The 17,815-nt window shown below is 40.4% G+C and overlaps 4 protein-coding genes across 4 annotated transcripts; 2 read left to right on the top strand and 2 right to left on the bottom strand.

The window, feature by feature from the left end:
* The first annotated feature begins 9,994 nt into the window (after positions 1-9,994).
* LOC6736873 (probable prefoldin subunit 4) lies at positions 9,995-10,740 on the top strand. Its single transcript, XM_016170154.3, has 2 exons — positions 9,995-10,182; positions 10,305-10,740. The coding sequence occupies exons 1-2, from the start codon at positions 10,138-10,140 to the stop codon at positions 10,674-10,676; spliced, it is 417 nt and encodes a 138-aa protein (XP_016030519.1). The 5' UTR covers positions 9,995-10,137; the 3' UTR covers positions 10,677-10,740.
* LOC6736872 (probable Golgi SNAP receptor complex member 2) lies at positions 10,699-11,631 on the bottom strand. The gene is made up of 2 exons (XM_002083689.3): positions 11,343-11,631; positions 10,699-11,274 (listed from the first exon to the last, which is right to left on the bottom strand). Exons 1-2 carry the CDS (start codon positions 11,477-11,479, stop codon positions 10,761-10,763), a joined length of 651 nt encoding a protein of 216 aa, XP_002083725.1. The 5' UTR covers positions 11,480-11,631; the 3' UTR covers positions 10,699-10,760.
* Positions 11,632-11,795: 164 nt separating this feature from the next.
* LOC6736871 (ubiquitin-conjugating enzyme E2 variant 1) lies at positions 11,796-15,179 on the top strand. The gene is made up of 4 exons (XM_002083688.4): positions 11,796-11,946; positions 13,002-13,144; positions 13,880-14,005; positions 14,067-15,179. The coding sequence occupies exons 1-4, from the start codon at positions 11,919-11,921 to the stop codon at positions 14,205-14,207; spliced, it is 438 nt and encodes a 145-aa protein (XP_002083724.1). The 5' UTR covers positions 11,796-11,918; the 3' UTR covers positions 14,208-15,179.
* A 130-nt stretch (positions 15,180-15,309) lies between these two features.
* On the bottom strand, positions 15,310-17,756 carry LOC6736870 (cytochrome c1, heme protein, mitochondrial). Its single transcript, XM_002083687.4, has 6 exons — positions 17,542-17,756; positions 17,211-17,258; positions 16,936-17,084; positions 16,413-16,545; positions 16,054-16,347; positions 15,310-15,950 (listed from the first exon to the last, which is right to left on the bottom strand). The coding sequence occupies exons 1-6, from the start codon at positions 17,611-17,613 to the stop codon at positions 15,723-15,725; spliced, it is 924 nt and encodes a 307-aa protein (XP_002083723.1). The 5' UTR covers positions 17,614-17,756; the 3' UTR covers positions 15,310-15,722.
* Positions 17,757-17,815: the final 59 nt, after the last annotated feature.

Below are 17,815 nucleotides of genomic sequence, written 5' to 3'. Positions count from 1 at the left end.
GTGACAGCTGCATCGGCGGGCTGGGGGTATGAAGAGAGGTCGAAGGTCTGCCCGCTGCTTGACTTTAAGCCAAGCAATTAGTGAAAACTTAGGGGATAATTGAGTGCCTGATTATCAAGCTGCTCACTTTGCGTTTTTATCTTCACCTGGTGGGATCATTTTTACGGACAGTTGAAGGAAAGTGAGTTGCTCAAGGGAAATTTTTACTACACGCCTTTTATTAACTAACTAACTTGCAATTAGAATAGTTTAAAATATTTAAAGAATTTGTCACACCACTACTAACTAGATATATAAATATTGCACAATCTGCTATGTGAAACCACAAAATAATAATCTAACTTTCAATTATGAGCACACCACTTTCCTTTTGCCCCCGAAATTCAATTATCTCCACTTGTATCTCATATTCAATATTTACCTCCGCTAATTAACTTTCTTCGTGTGCCAAATGAACAAAGCAAATTCGTAGGGAATTCGAGGTATTTCTGGTTGGTTTCTCATTATAATTCCGAGCATATACCGACGAAGGAATGTGTGTGACACACATTTATGGAGCAGGCTGAGATTTGGGTGGAAAAAAAACCCAGACACGTGGCCAATTTCGAGTGTCACAGCACGGATTCTCTTTTGTCTGTCTGATGAGTTGGAAACGCAAAGAATATACTCGGTTTTCGAGAAAGTATACACGTCCTTTTTCCCAGAAAAATTTACGGCAAAGGAACAAAATTCTTAAAATTATAGCAATATTAATTAAAAGGTTTCAAAGTTTCCCTAAGAAAATATTCTTCATCTGAATTTCATACGAAAATATTTCAAAATATATTTTCCCATAGTTCATAGTTAGTTAGTTAAATGTTCATAGATAATAAATAATTTCAGGACACGAATGGCCGTAATTGAGCTGCATTCATGTGTTCATGTTTAATTTAATGTATCTGCCATTGTTTTTTGCCTGATTCACTTCTGCTGTAAATAATTCCCAAAACAAGTTGTAAACTTTAATGGCATTTTGTTGCCCATTTTTCTGCTTTTTTGCCCTTTTCGATTAGCTCACTTGTTTTGCCCTCATAATAGTTGACAACTGTAATTTATGATCCTTTTTTGCTGTGCTGGCGGTTTGGCCAGTTGCCAAACTAGTTTTTCCATATTCCATTTTTATTATCAACTCTGCAGGTGAATATAAAAGGTTAAAAGTTAGTCATGGAATTGTTAACTAATGTACGAATGCATTAGGCGCAACAATATCATTCAAGGGGTGATAAATAGTGTAGCTTAAATGCTTTAAAGTAATGTTTAAATGAATGTAGCAACTATTTTCGACAGAAGTCAGACACAGATAAATTAATTAATTAATTTATTTGTGCTTTATCCCTTATATATATATGTACATTTCATTAAAGCTAATGGTATAATTAGGTATTTACAGTGTTTAGCTAAGGCTTTCATCTGAAATATTTATTAATTATGTCTAGTTGACCTGTTTTTAGTTTTTTGTATAACAATATTTATTATTTATTAAGGAAAACAAGGGAGAAGAAAAACCTTAATTGACTTACAACTAACTTAAAAAACTAAGACTTGAAACAAAAGATTGTTAATATTGTATTTTTTGTTGAACTTTTTGTACACCTACTTTTATATGTAGGTACTTAGTGTTTGTGTAATAAGGTAAGTTCATTATTAATTTTAACAGCTTGTTTTGGCATATTTGAAGTTTTTTGATATGAGTTTGAGCACATCTACCCCAAACAGGTGACCCATACATTAATATTGGATTAAAAATTGTTTTAAAAATTATGATCTTATTGGATATTGATAATTTAGATTTACGATTTATTAGAGGGTACAGTGTGCAAATAATTTTATTAACTTTCATAATTGTGTTGTTGATGTGGTATTTAAATGTTAGTTTTTTATCAAAAATTATACCCAAATATCGAATGTTGTCAACCCATTGTATTGGAGAGTCTAGTATTCGCAACTGTCTATCAGGAAGATAACGAGGTTTCCTTCTTTTTGTAAAAAATATAGCATTCGTTTTATTAGGGTTAATTTTAATTTTCCATTTTTTGTAATATATGTCTAATTCATTTAAGTAACTCTGCATGGATTGATTTATCTCGCTGTACGAGAAACCAGCACTGTAGACAGCGGCGTCGTCAGCAAACAGTGAAAGTACACAGTTTGTAGCTTGTGGAATATCGTGTGTAAAAATATTAAACAATGTAGGTCCTAAGACAGAACCCTGTGGCACACCTGCATTTAAAATTCGTCTAGCAGATTGACTACTGTCCAAATTAACGCTAAAGTATCGATGTGTCAAAAAATTTTGAACTATTTTAATGAGGTATATGGGAGTTCCAATCATCTTTAGTTTGTGCAACAGTCCGTCATGCCATACAGTATCAAATGCAGCCTCAATATCAAGTGTAACCAGCCCTACAGATTGTTTGGATTGGATACTTTCTTTAATATAATTTCTTAGTTTTAAGGTCGGCAGTATGGTATTTAGACCATTTCTAAAACCATACTGTACCGTTGGTAGTGTGTTGTGTATGTCCAAAAATTTCACCAATCTCAATTTAATTAATTTTTCCAGAATCTTGGACAATCCGCTTAATAGGCTTATTGGTCGGTAGCTTTCAGGGTTATCAGGAGGTTTTCCTGGTTTGAGAATTGGAACTATTTTTGCTATCTTTCAATCCCGTGGGAAATAGCCTGCCTGAAGACAGTGATTGGCAATGTTAACAATATGATTAATGGCGCTTGTAGGAAGGTTTTTCAAGGATATATTAGGTATTCCATCAATTCCAGGAGATTTTCTAGTATGGAGAGCTTTTACAATTGAAAAAACCTCTGGATAAGTGACTCTACAAATTTCTGCGATGTTGTTTGGGGTTTCAGCTATAGATTGTAAAGATATTTTGACACAGATAAAGAAAAGTAGACAATGAAGAGCATTATTAATACGCATTATGTACATTTCTCAAAAGTTTAAAATCGATCAATTGTCGTTTATTCGGTTCTTTTCATCTGTGAAAGTTTCTTCGCCTCTTCTTCCTTTTTCCGCCTGTTTCCCCCTGTTTTTCCAGCAACATTCTGTCTAGCTGCTGGCACCGGAAGTCGCCTAGGAGCAAACCGGAAAGAAAAAAAAACGCAGGGGAAAATCGAAAGTTTTGATTTATAATCGGACAAGTTTAGAGCTGCCTTCAATTCAGCGCAGTTGCATTTCTCGACTTTTCCCAGCTCGCCCATTGACTTGGAATCGGATTTGTCCTGGCTGATGAATGGAAATGGAAAACTTTTTGCCCGGCTGTTGTGTATTATTTAATTTATATACAATATCCGCTCGCTATTTGTGCGTTTGTCAGGTGTTCAGGTGCTGAATGCAGGCATTTCATTTTAAATGACCGAACAATGGCCTTTCTTAGGCCCAATAAATTTCAATTAAAATGTCAACAATTTGCGGAGTATCGACAAGATCTCCTCGACAACCAGCAGCCGGCTATATAAATGTGTATATTGGCTGGCGAGGATTTATCGCTGCCATTTGCTTATTGACAGCTGGGGAAAGTGAGCATGACATGATGGAAAGTAATCTAATGGAGAGCATAGACCAGCTGACTCAGGTAATTCATCATAAATATGCTCAGCACAAATATAGCCCACCTACACACCTGTGGCTGTCGTCGCTGGAAGTCATCAATCTTCTGAAGAGGAAGTTGGCTTCCCCTTTTTATTTGGCGAGCAGGGGAAGAATTTAAATAAATTATATTGTCAGGATGTAGAAGACTGCGTCGTTGAGTTGTTAACTAAACTTTAGCCAACGATTGGAATGAAAAATGTTGAAACACGACTAAACAAAATGGATTTAAATACGCCTTTGGCTATAAATTATTTGCAAAATGTATCAATTTCCAGTTAAATATTTCTTTGCCTATAAATTACAACATATCTTGGGGCTACTTTCTGTATTATTTGGTTTAACTTAAACGTTTATTAAGTGCTAATTTATTGCACATCAACTATTTGGATTTTCAAGTAAAATCACACAACATTAATCAGCTTAAAGGAGTTTGGTCAGGCATACTTATTATTTGGAAGCTTCTATTTTTTAATGCTTAAGGCCAAAAAAGGCTGAAAACTGTGGTTTTCCGGCCTTTGCGCATAAAATAACAGGCATAGGAAATTTGTCACTGTGACGACCGAGCACTTTTGATAAGCCTCAAAAAGGCCAAGAGCAGTTGAGAGGGTTCAAAATGGAGCAAGAGCTGGCTAAAAAATTCCAAATAAAAATGTGGAATTCCCCGAAATGTTTGCAATTGCAAAGCGCTAAAAGGGAGCAACCAAAGTGGTTAGTTTTGCGTTCTCCACTTGATGAGTGCGTTCACTTGATTGCCGCTTACTAACTCCCATATCCAGTCCCTTTCTACTCCCATTTCCACTCCCATTTCTACTCCCATTTCCATTCCCAATTCCATTTCCCTAAAATCCAAATCCTCACCCAACTTGAAACGAGAACTAATGACACAAAGCGCACTAATTCGGTGGGCAATTGTGGGTACTCCCCACCCAACTTCCGATCAGGATCACTATTTCCTGTCCCCCGGACGACAAGCGAATTATTGTAATCCACTTGAAATTCATTGGAAGCACAAAACGAAAAAGGAAAAATGTGAACACTGAGTGCAATTATCGGGGATTTCCTGGCTTGTAGAATGGCTTGAAATCTTGTAAATCACTCAAGAGACAGAAATTGCAACAAATTGGACAAGAAAGCAATGCAGAAATTGACTGAACCTGATGAAGTTGACAACTTAATTTCTTAATATTTTATGGTAATTTTAAACAGACTAAGGCAAGCGTAATGAAACTCAAAACTAAATAAGAAATAAATATTATAGTATAATTCCTCCGTCTAAACATCAGCAATCAAGGAACTTTTGAAAATCTTTGTCAAATCTCTTTCTTAAACTATCACAAGACTTGTCAGGCTGTGTTAATGAAAATGTTTTGCAAGTAAATGCAAAGTTTGAGCAACATTGACTAGTGTACGAAACAAACATAGCTCGCAATGTCCAAAGTCACGAAGATGCCATTTCATAAATGTGCAATAAAAAGGTTTGTGCCTTACATTAAGATATAGAATATTCAAATAAAACGAAAGTCCAACCAGTCCAGCAACTTTTGCCAACTCGAAATGCGTCTCGTGGGCATTCAGCAGATACAAGTAGCCAACAGATACAAGATACAAAATGGAACCTAAGCTGACGACTTGACCACCAATGGGAATACGAAATTCGAAATGGTAAAACAAAAGCTGCAAATCCGTAATGATAATTCCACGATTATGTTGTGCTTATGGCAAAGTTTTTGTCGGAGATGTTGCTGTGGACTGAGGGAAAAACAGCCGGGCAACTGAGCAAATATTGTCCAAAGGACAATATTTATCTTTTGCCTACGCTTAACACGTATACGCCCCCATGGTAATTGCTGCATAATAAACAAGAATCTGAATCTCTGCCACGAATGCCCCATTCGCCTGCCTGCCTGCCCCATTGTTATTTGCATTGTCATTTGCGGAACAAAAGCATTCTGTTCTTCTGCCTGAGGGTTTAACTAATAAATACAGAGCGATGGATATGTAGTGCGAATATAGCCATATATATCCATTGTCAAATACCAGGCAAATGGTCCATGTCCATGTTGAGTCAACAATAAACCAAAAACTGAATGTAAATTCGATGACAGATTAAATGCATGCTCAGATACATTCTAAACATAAAATGTAAATGTGTTTTTTTTTTCGCTGACACACTTGTGTCAAAATAAACGTTCAATTTGATTAAAATTTTAATAATCAACAGCATTACAAATAAATCAATGGAATAGACTATAAACTCATAGCATCATATTCTGATGCTCAATTTGATTTTGATTTAAATTCCGCTGAGCATTTTGGTTGAGCTGCAGGTGGGATTACTACTGGAACTCCACTCGATGGCTGCATTTTTTGCGCATTGATTTAGACGCGCCGACCTTTGGCGCAGTCTCTCAAAATTGCCCAAAATTACTCGCACGTAAAACAATAAATTTTCATAATATCCCGGGTAGCCAGACGTGTGCCACGCCCCAAAAGCACCGACGCCCACATAAGGAATGGATGCAGGCCACGTGTAAAGTGCAAAATTGCACCATCAGCGAAATGGACCAAGTCGGAACATCGTCAGCGGCAGACACACACACACACAAGCTGCGGAATGGGTTAACGAATATATACATACATAAGTATGTATGTGTGTTTGGTTATAGCCATGGCTAAAGGCTCACGGATGGGCTGGGAAATGGGCTTGGCCAGCCAAAGATTAGCGTTATTTGTATGCAAAGCAGCAGGCCAGAGGCAGAAACATTGCAGGCCAGTGTCACCATCCAAAATGCCATTTCAAAGTCGAGCTCAGGAGCGACGGGGAGGAGGATGGGGATTTCGGGTTCAGGAAGAATCCTGTTCCAGCGAACACAACGAGAAACGTGTTTCAATTTTTATGACATTTCAATGCAGTCGATGTCAGCGAAACGGGTTGAAAAACGGGCGGACACCGGAGAGCTCGTTACGTTTTTGACAATTCATATTTTTGGCCCGGTGGCAAGAAATTTGTATACACATTTACCTCGAACATATCTCAACATATTTCTGGACAGTTCAATTCAATTGTAAAATTGATCGAAAAATAATAAAAGAAGACACAAAAGTATAGAAGGAGGCACATTGCGCATACGCCATGTGGTATGTGATGGCTGAAGTTCAGCCAGGAAAATACCTTTTATTTGCATTTCAAAGGCATGGCGTTGTGGAGTTCACCTAGCACTCACTCATTATTTATGAATTGAACAACCCAAAATGCTACAGTGAGAGTGAGAACCACGATGTATTATTTATGAGACTTCAGCAGGTTCCCCCATTTCTGTTTTTGAGGCAACTCCTTTTGTGTGGCCCGCCAAGAACATTTATTTTCCGCTGGTTGTGCACATAATGTTGGGGCATTAAAAACAAAACCGCTTATAATTAACCAAAAACTCAATTAAGTGCAGTCACCAGAGCAACAAAGGAGATGCAGCAAGTTGGTGTAAAATTTAAGAAGCTGCTTTAAATGTAAGCAAATAATGACTTATACTATTCCTACAAACTTATAAATAGTATATTAATTTTCTGGCTTGCAGCTATGTATTTTCTTACTTATTTCAATTGCACTTCAAAGTTAGCAAAACTTTCCAACCTAATGACCATATCATATTCGATCAACTTTACCCTCATTATAAGCACATTAGCCAAGTGTCGCTTATTCCACTTGGCCTATCAGTCATCGGGTTAATCATATATGTGTAGCCGCCATTATTATTCATTTTCGTCCTACTTATGCCACCTGTCGCGGATCCAGTAACAAAACTTGAGTACCGCCTCATCAGGAGGCACAACCTAAGTGAGGCCATAAATCCTGCTGAAGCCTCTCATCGGGGAACGTGACTCTCATGTGGAGATACAATGAGTGTCTATATGGTATGGAATGGGTCCGAAGTCTGCTGGCTTGATAAATTAACGCATTAAAGCCATAGAGCTGAGGTTCCACCACCAAGAGGCGGCTTTTAATAACACAAATTGCAATCGAATCCGAAAAAGTCAAGAGGAACGAAAACGGAATCCGAAATGAGAGCCGATATATGTTAACTCGATTTTCATGGCGTTGGCTCATTCGAACAGGCCAACTTAAAGCATATATGTGTTTTTTTTTCACCCAAATTCCCATTAAACATAAACAATTTCTGTTGTAGACAACGGCAACTCCTAGGGGAGATGGAGGCAAACCACAAATAGTAGCTGCAAATAAACAAAAGTTGGCATATCTGAACTATAGAATAAAATCCCAAAGACGCAGGCAAGTGCATATGCTGAAAAAAAGTGTAAGAATCTGTATTTAAAATATAAAATAATATAAATAAGATAAATATATATAATATACTTCAAGAAGTGTCTGAATAAGTTGCTCTTACTTTTTTAATGTTTCTCTTCTTTGTATAATTTTTAAATAAAACACACATTTTATTTTTCACAGTGCAAGGACCAAACTACAGGATAACTACAACTGACTGGCTGGATCAAACAGCATTTACCGAACCGAACTGTCCTCGTGCGCACCTGTGTGCAATGAAATCGAAATCAAAGCACATTCATCCTGCAAAATGGACAAACAATGAAATAGTTGGGCAAATGTAAATACCAACTGCAACCGAAATACATCAATAGCCCAGCAGAGCAAAGTTTAACTATCTTTTTTTGTTCGAGAAAGGAGGTAGTCATACTTCAACTGCCGGTCGCCAATTGCTGCCAAGTTTTCCACTCGATGGAGATCGGGAAAAAGAGGGAAAATCCACAGGAGTCGCAGAAAGGGAAAGGAGGCAGCTGAGCCCGCAGGAGGTGACCGACATGTGCCTGGTTTAGTGGAAAACTGATTGACGCCATGTCCTTTGATTTCCCTCGTGTTTCAGGACTCACGCACTGGAGGAGAATGGCCGAAGGATGCGGGACGTAGGGAAGCCTTTTTGCAAGAACCCCGTCCATATGTGGGCATCACTTGATGACCCGAATGTGGGTCAATGGGAAAGGATTCAATCGGAGGCAGCAATGGAAGTTCAAACCAAAGGTGTAACCATTTTCAGTGCAAATTTAAAAATTAATTCAATTAACTTTACGCAGAAAAAATATATAACTAAACCAGCTTTAAGCAATGGTATATACGAATATGGTATACCCTTCTACTCTGCGAGAAAAGGGTATAATAAATTGCAGCAACGTCGTTCGATATGTTTGCTTAAAGGAAAGCCCAAGGATAATCTGATTGCGATACTAAAGCAATAAGCTGATGAAGTTTTCCATACACAAGTTCGATACCTAGGAGAAAAGTCAAATCACAACTTGTTGCAACAAACATCGTTTTTCCATGGCTCAATTGCAATTGATGCGATGCAAATGCCATAAATTAGGCACCAATTTGCAGCAAAAAGGCATCACTATTAATATTATAGATCACATCCCCTTTTTGCTGAAATTATTTGCCTAAAACCGGAATGATTTCAATTTGTGAACTGACACACTGCCCAAAAGGGACTTTCGGCGGAAAAGCGAAAGGATAAGCGGAGTCATCGTCAGGATATTAACACTATCACTTCCTGCACTTTCCCACTCCCTCGATGGCTAATCTCGAGTTTCGTCTAATTGCATTTGCATATTTTGATAATATTCGAAAAGGGGAAATGAAAGTGGCAAATGCATTCTCCATTCGAAATACTCAGTTTAATGCGGATGAAATCGTGCGGAAAAGGGGAGGTGAAGTGAAAATTCCTAAGCTGCCAACGGAAATTTAATTGCATCGTGCGAAGAAATCCCGTTTAATTACGGCGATTAACTGTAATAATTTATTAGTTTTTGCTTAATTTGTGACATGTGCAAACAATTAGTGATTCAATCGCATGGCCAAAAAGGAAGCAATAATAACTTTGACTAATTAGCTGTGTGGTAGGCTTAATTCGTGGCGAAAATAATATGGGCGAATCACAGAAACAATTAATACGCGTTTTTTTATTCAATTGCCAAGTTGTAAAAGGTCACATATTAAAGAGTAGGAAAAAAAGTAATTTCTCTCATTGAATTTGCATTATTTGTTCATACTTTACTAATGTACAATTTTCCGAGCTTTTACCAAATTTAAAACGGTCAAAAAATTCCAGCAGGTAAGTTGGTACCTATTTTTAATTTTAGATTTAAATGCATATATAGCAAATATAATTTTGAAAAATGGTTTTGTTTTTAAAAATAACTGAACTTGAAAAATATTTTACAAAGGACATATACATTTTACATGTACTTCACTGTAAAAATACAGAAAAACTTATTTTTTACACTGTTAAGTGGGAAAATTAAAGTCTTTAAATAGCCTAACGCCTCGTTCCCTCTGTTAACTGCTCTCCGTTTGTCAACACTAAAATGTTAAACAAATAAAATTCTTTCCGAATCACCAAAAACAGCAACTGTTTGTAAAATATCATAAATTATTTATTAAATTTATTAAAACCAACGGGAAAATGGCAGCAAAAGTAGCTAGCGGCACGAACAAAGTGTTCCAGAACGTGAGTATGGGTGAATCATCAAAGGACAGCTGACGAGGATGAAAAGTAACCTCACTTTGTGATGGTTTTTCTCTGCATCTGCTCAATTGAAATTTACGATATATATTAAATTGCATTTGCAGCACGATGACGTGCACATCTCCTTCGAGGACCAGCAGCGGATCAACCGCTTCGCGAAGCACAACGCCCGCATGGATGACTTCAAGGCGGAGCTGGAAACAAAGCGCAGTGAGCTGAAGAGCTTGGAGGAGGCGCTGGAGGAGATCGAGCTGTTCGACGAGGACGAGGACATACCGTTCCTGGTGGGCGAAGTGTTCCTCTCGCACAAGCTGGAGAAAACACAGGACATGCTGAAGGAAACCAAGGAGCAGGTGCTCAAGGAGATCGCCGGCGTGGAGGCCAAGACGAAGGTTATCAAGGCGGAAATGGATGAGCTGAAGGCTCATCTCTACCAGCGGTTCGGCAGCAATATCTCCCTGGAGGCCGAGGATTAATCCACAATTGATCGATTGTTAATTTAACATTTTACAAAATAGAGTACATTTAATTTAAACTCAACTAAACAGGCTGTCTTCAGATTAGAGCACTAGGAAATAGATGATCAGGGCGATGATAAGCAAGGTGACTACCACACCTCCGATGAATATCCGACGATCCTCGACCAGCCGGCGTTCTATAAGTTTCATCGTGTGATTGGACAGACCCAGTGTGCTGCCTATCGCCTGGATTCTCTTGTGCGCTCCGCCCAGCGTCATTCTCTGGGAGATCAGGCTCTCGAGAATACCACTGCCCGAGGCAATCATGTCGTCCACACCCCGATGGGCGTTTCCCAGCTGCGTATGATGCTGCAGTTCGTAGTCCAATTGCAGGCGCGTTTCCTCCGGCTGCGCGCTGTTTGCTGTGAATCTGTGGTTCAGCAGCTGTTCCCTCTCCGAGATCTCCTGCATCCGTCGCTGTCTTCGCTCCCGCGCCGTCTGCAGTGATGTCTGCAGGTGTCTCAGGTCATATTTCAGCTGATCCACGCGAAGTTTGGAGCTTTGCCGCTGCGAAGGTGGCACCTTATACAGCAGCACATCCAAGCGATCGCAGTTTCTAAATACAAAAGATAAGCAATTAGCAATACAATCTCCTCTTGGAATATATTTCATTGTAAAACCTACGCATTCGCCTGGGTAATCTTCAATTGAATCCCGTTTTCCACGTCAAGCGATTCCTGGGCACTGAGCTGACTCAGCCGCTGGAAATCGCGCTCGATGTCCTTTACCACACTGTTGGTTTGGTGGTACAGGCTCTCCATGATGCTTCCCCTATGGATTCCGCATTAACTTGTGGGCCCGAGAATCTTCCGCAATTAATATTTAATCGGTTGCAATTGGTTTGTTTAAAAAGCTGACGCGTTAACATTGGACAGAGTGTCATGTTAGTTAACAGCAGTGATAGCAGAGCAGCTGGCTGCCGTTTTTGGTATGACCATATATTATGAAAAACTTATAAGCTAATGCAACTATCTAATTTCTTTTTTATTTTCAGAGAATATGCTATACATTGTTAAGTAATTAATTTTAATTAGTGATCAAATATTACACTTAACAGCGCTGTTAAGAGTTATCACTGTTAACGCTGTAGAAATCAGAGTTGTTAAGCAAGCAAGCAATACCTAAAACCCCACTGGTCACATCGCCCTGGAAACGCGTTAGCACACTTTTACGGTATTTTAGCATTTAGCATTAACCACAATGGCGAATACATCAAGTACCGGCGTTGGTAAGAAATAAAATTGATAAATTAGCAATTTGGCAGCTTAAAAATGCGATCCCTGCACGCCCGGAGTTGCTGGCCATCCGTTTTCTACATTTACCGCTGCCCGGCGGCGATTTTTTCGCCGCTACGAGCCTGACAAGCGGACCGCAATGTGTGTGTGTGTGCAAAACGGGCAAAAAGAAGACGAAAGCAAGGGCGAAAGACGAAAGCCGATAAAAGCGAAATGGGCGATTGGAAATTTATTTTCGCCAGCGGACCACGCTGCTCTTGCAATTTTCCTTGGCCGCTTTTGGCGTTGGAAAAACTCCGTTGCAATTGGGCTTCGTGACTTGACATTTTCCGAAATATCATCCCCGCTCCGTCCTCTCTATGTGGCTCTCTCTCGCTCGCTCGCGCACGCTCTTCTTCTTGCCTTCATACTTTAAGTTTTTTCTTTATTTTCCTTTTTTTTTGCACACTTGCGTTTTGCAAGCTGCCTTGTCTTTTCTAATTAAATTAGCTGCCATTTACATTTGCCTGGATTGTTTTTGCAAATGCAGAAATTATGCTTTCGCCCCGCCCCCGCCGACACACCCTCCCCCGCGCCCATCGTTCCTAATATCTGCGCTTCGCACTTTTTTTTTTTTTGACTTGTGTTCTCTGCACGAAAATGCGTACAAAGTCACACGGCCGAAAACAAAAACAACACGAGAAGCAGAGCGCAAAACAACAACAACACGTACCCATATGACCCCACACTGAGAGAAAATGTACCCGAAATAGCATCGAAAATGGTGTATACCAAAGAAAACGTCCATCCAATAAGAAAATAATAGATTAGTTTTTAAAATGGATTATGTATATATATATATTTAACTTATCTATTAACTTTCCCAGTCCATTATAAATATGTCTGTGATTATGATTATTTGGAAAGTTAAGTACTTTCTTGCCCCGCCAACAAGAAAATCGAAAACAAGCTGCCAGTTAACTTAATGACCATATTTAAAGATTGAAGTTTTTCAGTGAAAATGCATTATGTCATCGAGTTCTCACCTCTTTGCCGTTTCACTTTGCAGTGGTGCCACGAAATTTCCGCTTACTGGAGGAGCTGGATCAGGGCCAGAAGGGCGTGGGCGATGGCACCATATCGTGGGGTCTGGAGAACGACGACGACATGACGCTCACCTACTGGATCGGCATGATCATCGGTCCGCCTAGAGTAAGTTTCCATTTCGATTGGACTTTCCTCGCTACGTCACCAGATAAGTCCGGTTTATCAGGCAGTTCTCTAGGATTATTGACATTTTATCGCTTAGATTACGCAGACCAATGAATAGGGCATTCAGTTTATCTTTATCTCTTCAGTGCGATGGAATATTTGCATTTCATTAGCACCGCTGATGCAACTCATTGTGAGTGGGCTTCACAAGTCATTGGCTTCACCAAATATCTAGCTTCTTATGAGGTAGTGAGGTACAGGTCAGAAAATATGGGAACATGAATAGGTTTTAATCTTATATGAAAACTACAAGCAAAAATCTAGAATTATTATAATTATAATATAGGTATAGAAACGCTCGTTTACGTGCTAATTTATTCTTATTTTATACACAAGAAAATATTCCACTTTCCATGCATTTCTTGGGGAAAAACAAGGCTCTAGCCTTGAATTGCTAGCCAGGAAAGCGACGGAAAACTAAATTTGCATTTAATTTTTGTATAGTCTAGAAGTGTTGCGCGCGCCGCCGCATGAATCATTGAGGAGTTTGGGTGGCAGGGTCTTCTAACAGCAGAGCCCCAACTTGGTTTAGTTGCAGTGGCAACTAAAGTGGAGAAGAAGCGGAGGACTAGGGGGAATGGGCGCCTGACTCATCGACACTCTGGCCGCAAGTGCACAGAGTATTGAATCATTCAGGAATCATTTAATGCTAATGGCAAACTCTTGTGCTTACAGACACCATTCGAGAATCGAATGTATTCACTAAAGATCGAGTGCGGCGAACGCTATCCGGATGAGCCACCAACGCTCCGGTTTATAACTAAAGTAAACATTAACTGCATTAATCAGAACAATGGCGTGGTAAGTGCAAGCAATCGAATGTGGCATAAACAATGACTACATATATTTGCATTTGCAACAGGTTGATCATAGATCAGTTCAGATGTTGGCCAGATGGAGTCGCGAGTACAATATAAAAACGATGCTGCAGGAAATCCGTAGGATTATGACCATGAAAGAGAACCTGAAGCTGGCACAGCCGCCAGAAGGTAGCTGTTTTTAGTCGACAACATCCGTTAGCAACACCAGCAGCAGCTGCAACAGCATCGACTGCAACGCGAGCGGGAGCAGCATCCACACCCATTGAGAGCCGGATAACCAACCACCATCAGTCCAAAAGTCCAAGACCAAGAGGTGGCCACACGTGCGTGGAATTAACAAGAGATTGTGTGGCGGCTGCTCCGCCGAGTTGCCATCGGCGGCAGCGGATGCTTATTAATGAACGTAATAAAGATCGAGTGCGGTTATTGTGGCAAGAACAACAACCAAATGCAAGCTATACTATAAGTAAAGGGAACAGCAGCGAAAAATGCGATAGGAGCGTCACTATGAAGAGGTCGTCGTCGTCCCTTCCGTCATGAACTATGTCATCGTGTTTGGTTACTTTGCTTCTTACTACTTTCTACTTCAGTCCCAAACAAAACGAAACGAAAATATGAGAACTTCTTGAATAAGAAATAAAACAGCAGCATGAGAAACAAGTTAAATGCCTGAGAGATTCAGATTCAACACTTCAAACCGAAAAATTCGTAAATTAATCGAACAGAAATGTAATGCATAAAAATGATAACGATTATTTAGGATCACAGCGTGAGATCCGAGCGTAATTATTGTTTTTTGCCTAAACTAAAAATTTATTAATTATATACATAAAGCAAAATATATATTAATTTAAATAAAACCAACGTCGAACAGCATTTTTGTAGACGGCGCCAGTACGAACGTTTTTTTTTACCATTGAAGAAGCGATTTTGTAGTTGATTTTATATTCTATTCTTTCAATATCTTCCTCCCGAATCGCTTGGGACGAGGGACGCGATTTATAATCATTGAATTGTGGAAATTATAGATATATATATATATAGAAACACACACACACTAAGCCGATGAGCAAATCGCGCGGACAGAACGATGAACGATGATTAAAATAATACTTTAATTTAAGCTTCTAAATAAAACAATTAATCCAATAAAACGTATTGTTTCCATCTATCCAAGTGGGATTGGTTCAAAAGTTATAAACAAAACATGGGCAACAAAATAAAGTTACTTTTTAAATTGAAAACTGATGCATTCGCCGCCTAGAAATGATTTCCCAACTATCATTTCCGTTTATTTGTCAATTGTTTATTGTTTTCAATACATAATTGATTTATCGATTCTATACACAATCAATGTCACATTATCCATCAATCATTTCGCTAGGCTCCTGTAGTCTTTGTAGCCTCAATCCCCCGCTCATTGAATCTTCCGATCCGATCTTCGTTTGGTACTGGCATACCAAGGATGTTTTAGATTTAGCTATTTAGTTTTATTTGAATTTGGTTGGCTCTCGCAAATTGGTATAGTTTTTGTGTTTATATTTTTTCAGCGGAGAGAACATTGACTTGGTGGCTGCGGATGCTCGTTCACTTTGTGTGTGGTTTGGTTTTTGCTTAAAATTGATTTATCTTTATTAGTCGGTAAAGCCGCGATAACACTGCATTTCTTCACACCATCAAAATCAAATTCAAACATTCTACTTCTCCTTGGGCACGAACACGATCTTCCGCGACTTGAGCGACGACCACTTGTGCCGCTTAATGTAATACGAGATGACGGTCAGGAAGCCGAGGATGCCGATCACCTTGATCAGCAGCTGCTTGCGGTCGTCGTGCTCCGGCTCGGAGGTCCACTTCAGGAAAGTGGCCACGTCCTTGGCCAGCTGGCTCTGCGTCGGCGGTGTGCCGTCCTCGTACTCAATGACCTGGAAAGGGAAGAATCATTAAAGATTGCAATTGTGTTCTCTTACATCGATTTCAAATCATTAGTTTCTTCTTGATCTTGAAATCTAATGATCAGCCACCCACCTCGTTGTACAACACCTGGGCCATGGAAATGGCGCCGCCCGGGAAGTACGGGTTGAAGTACTGGCCCTCGCGCAGCACCACTCCGGCAGGGGCATCATGGTAGCCCGTGAGCAGCGAGAAGATGTAATCCTCTCCGCCCTTGCGGGCCGACACGATGTAGCTCAGATCCGGAGGATAAGCACCGTTGTTGGCAGCACGGGCCGCCTCCTCGTTGGGATACGGCGACGGGAAGTAGTCGGACAGCTTGCCAGGACGAGTGTAATAGTTGCCGGTGTCATCAGGACCGTCCTTGACCTGTAACGGACACATCCAAATCAATTAGGAACCATCTAGATCTATTAATCCATTCCGTTACCCACCGTGATCTGCTCGGCTTCAGCCTTGGCCTCGGCTTCGGTGTGGGTGACACCAACCAGATTGCGGTAGGCAATGTATTGCATCGAGTGGCAGGCGGAGCACACCTGCTTGTACACCTCGTAGCCGCGACGAACGCTGAAAGTAGGAAATGAGATGATGTTACAGATACAATAAAACATTCTTTAGTCACAAGCAATAACTAATATCTCCATTTAACAATTAATAATATTCTGTTAGTTGCTGTTCTGCTTAGCCTTTATAAGCAAAGTATTGTTAATCTATAGTTGTTATCAGTTTTTAAAGATTACAGAAGATTTGCCGGAAAATTGAATATGATATCTGTATTGGAAAGTTTAAATACTTGAAACAAAATCTTTCCACATCTCTCAAATTAATGAAGAACACCTTTTGCAGAACTACACTGTTCAAAATTTGACAACAATCTAACCCAATTCACTAGAAATGCACTTAGTTAGCTCCTCCACTTCTCAGTTTAGCCGGGAAAATGCCGCCCTTATTGATTACCTCTGGTGGTCCAAAGCGTCGAAGAGGCCCTTGTGGTTCCAGAGTTGCGCGGGGGAGTGCACCTCGCCGCCGGAGGCCTGCACGGACTGCTCCAGGGCGTAGATGAGGGCGCCCACTCCGCCGGTGATCGCTCCCAAGGCTCCGATCAGCTGTTGGTGATGCACACACACGCACACACAGTCACCGAGAAGCAAACGCGTTTTGAGGTTAGGTCCGGTCGGGTATTATGAAATGCGAAGTGGGGAATATGTGGGATTCCTGACTCGCAGACTTACCTTCTTGTTGCCACTGGCCCAGCTGCCGGCGGAGGAGAGGTTCTTCGCCTGCAAGTAGAAGGGATGTCATTTAGTTCGGACGTTCGGCCAAGGAGAGTACGAATTTTTGCACGGAGTTACATAATTGGGTTGTTCGGTTCGCATTCGAGTTCGTTTAATCCCATTGGAAATGCGGATACCACTCACAATGCCACCCAGTGTGCACCATTGGTCCTTGCTTTTTATGACCGGACGTGGTATTATTTCATGTTTTTCTCCATCGGATACACGACTCCTTCAAGGTGCTGCGGTGGCTGTAGAAAAACTTGCAGCCGCCGTTCACGATCTTTACCTGCTGCAGGCTGAGTGCTGGCGCGGATTTCAGCAATCTCAAGCCATGGAATCTTCGCAATGTCGCTGCCATGGTGGCCGGAGTTTTAATTTCTGCGTCGTCTGGTCGGTTAAGGAAACTCTGCGGGCAGCCAATCGCCAATCGAATCAATCTTTCAGTTCCACTGCCACAAAGTCTTCCTCTTCTTCGCTGCTCTCTCGCGGAGGTGGTGGTGGTGGGCAACTCGCTCGTTTGCCAGCGAATCCGAATCGGCGGGGGCGATATTTTGGTATTT

The sequence above is a fragment of the Drosophila simulans genome, chromosome 3L (assembly GCF_016746395.2).
Source record: "Drosophila simulans strain w501 chromosome 3L, Prin_Dsim_3.1, whole genome shotgun sequence".
Lineage (NCBI taxonomy): Eukaryota > Metazoa > Arthropoda > Insecta > Diptera > Drosophilidae > Drosophila > Drosophila simulans.
This window is presented reverse-complemented; position numbering and strand designations above follow the sequence as displayed.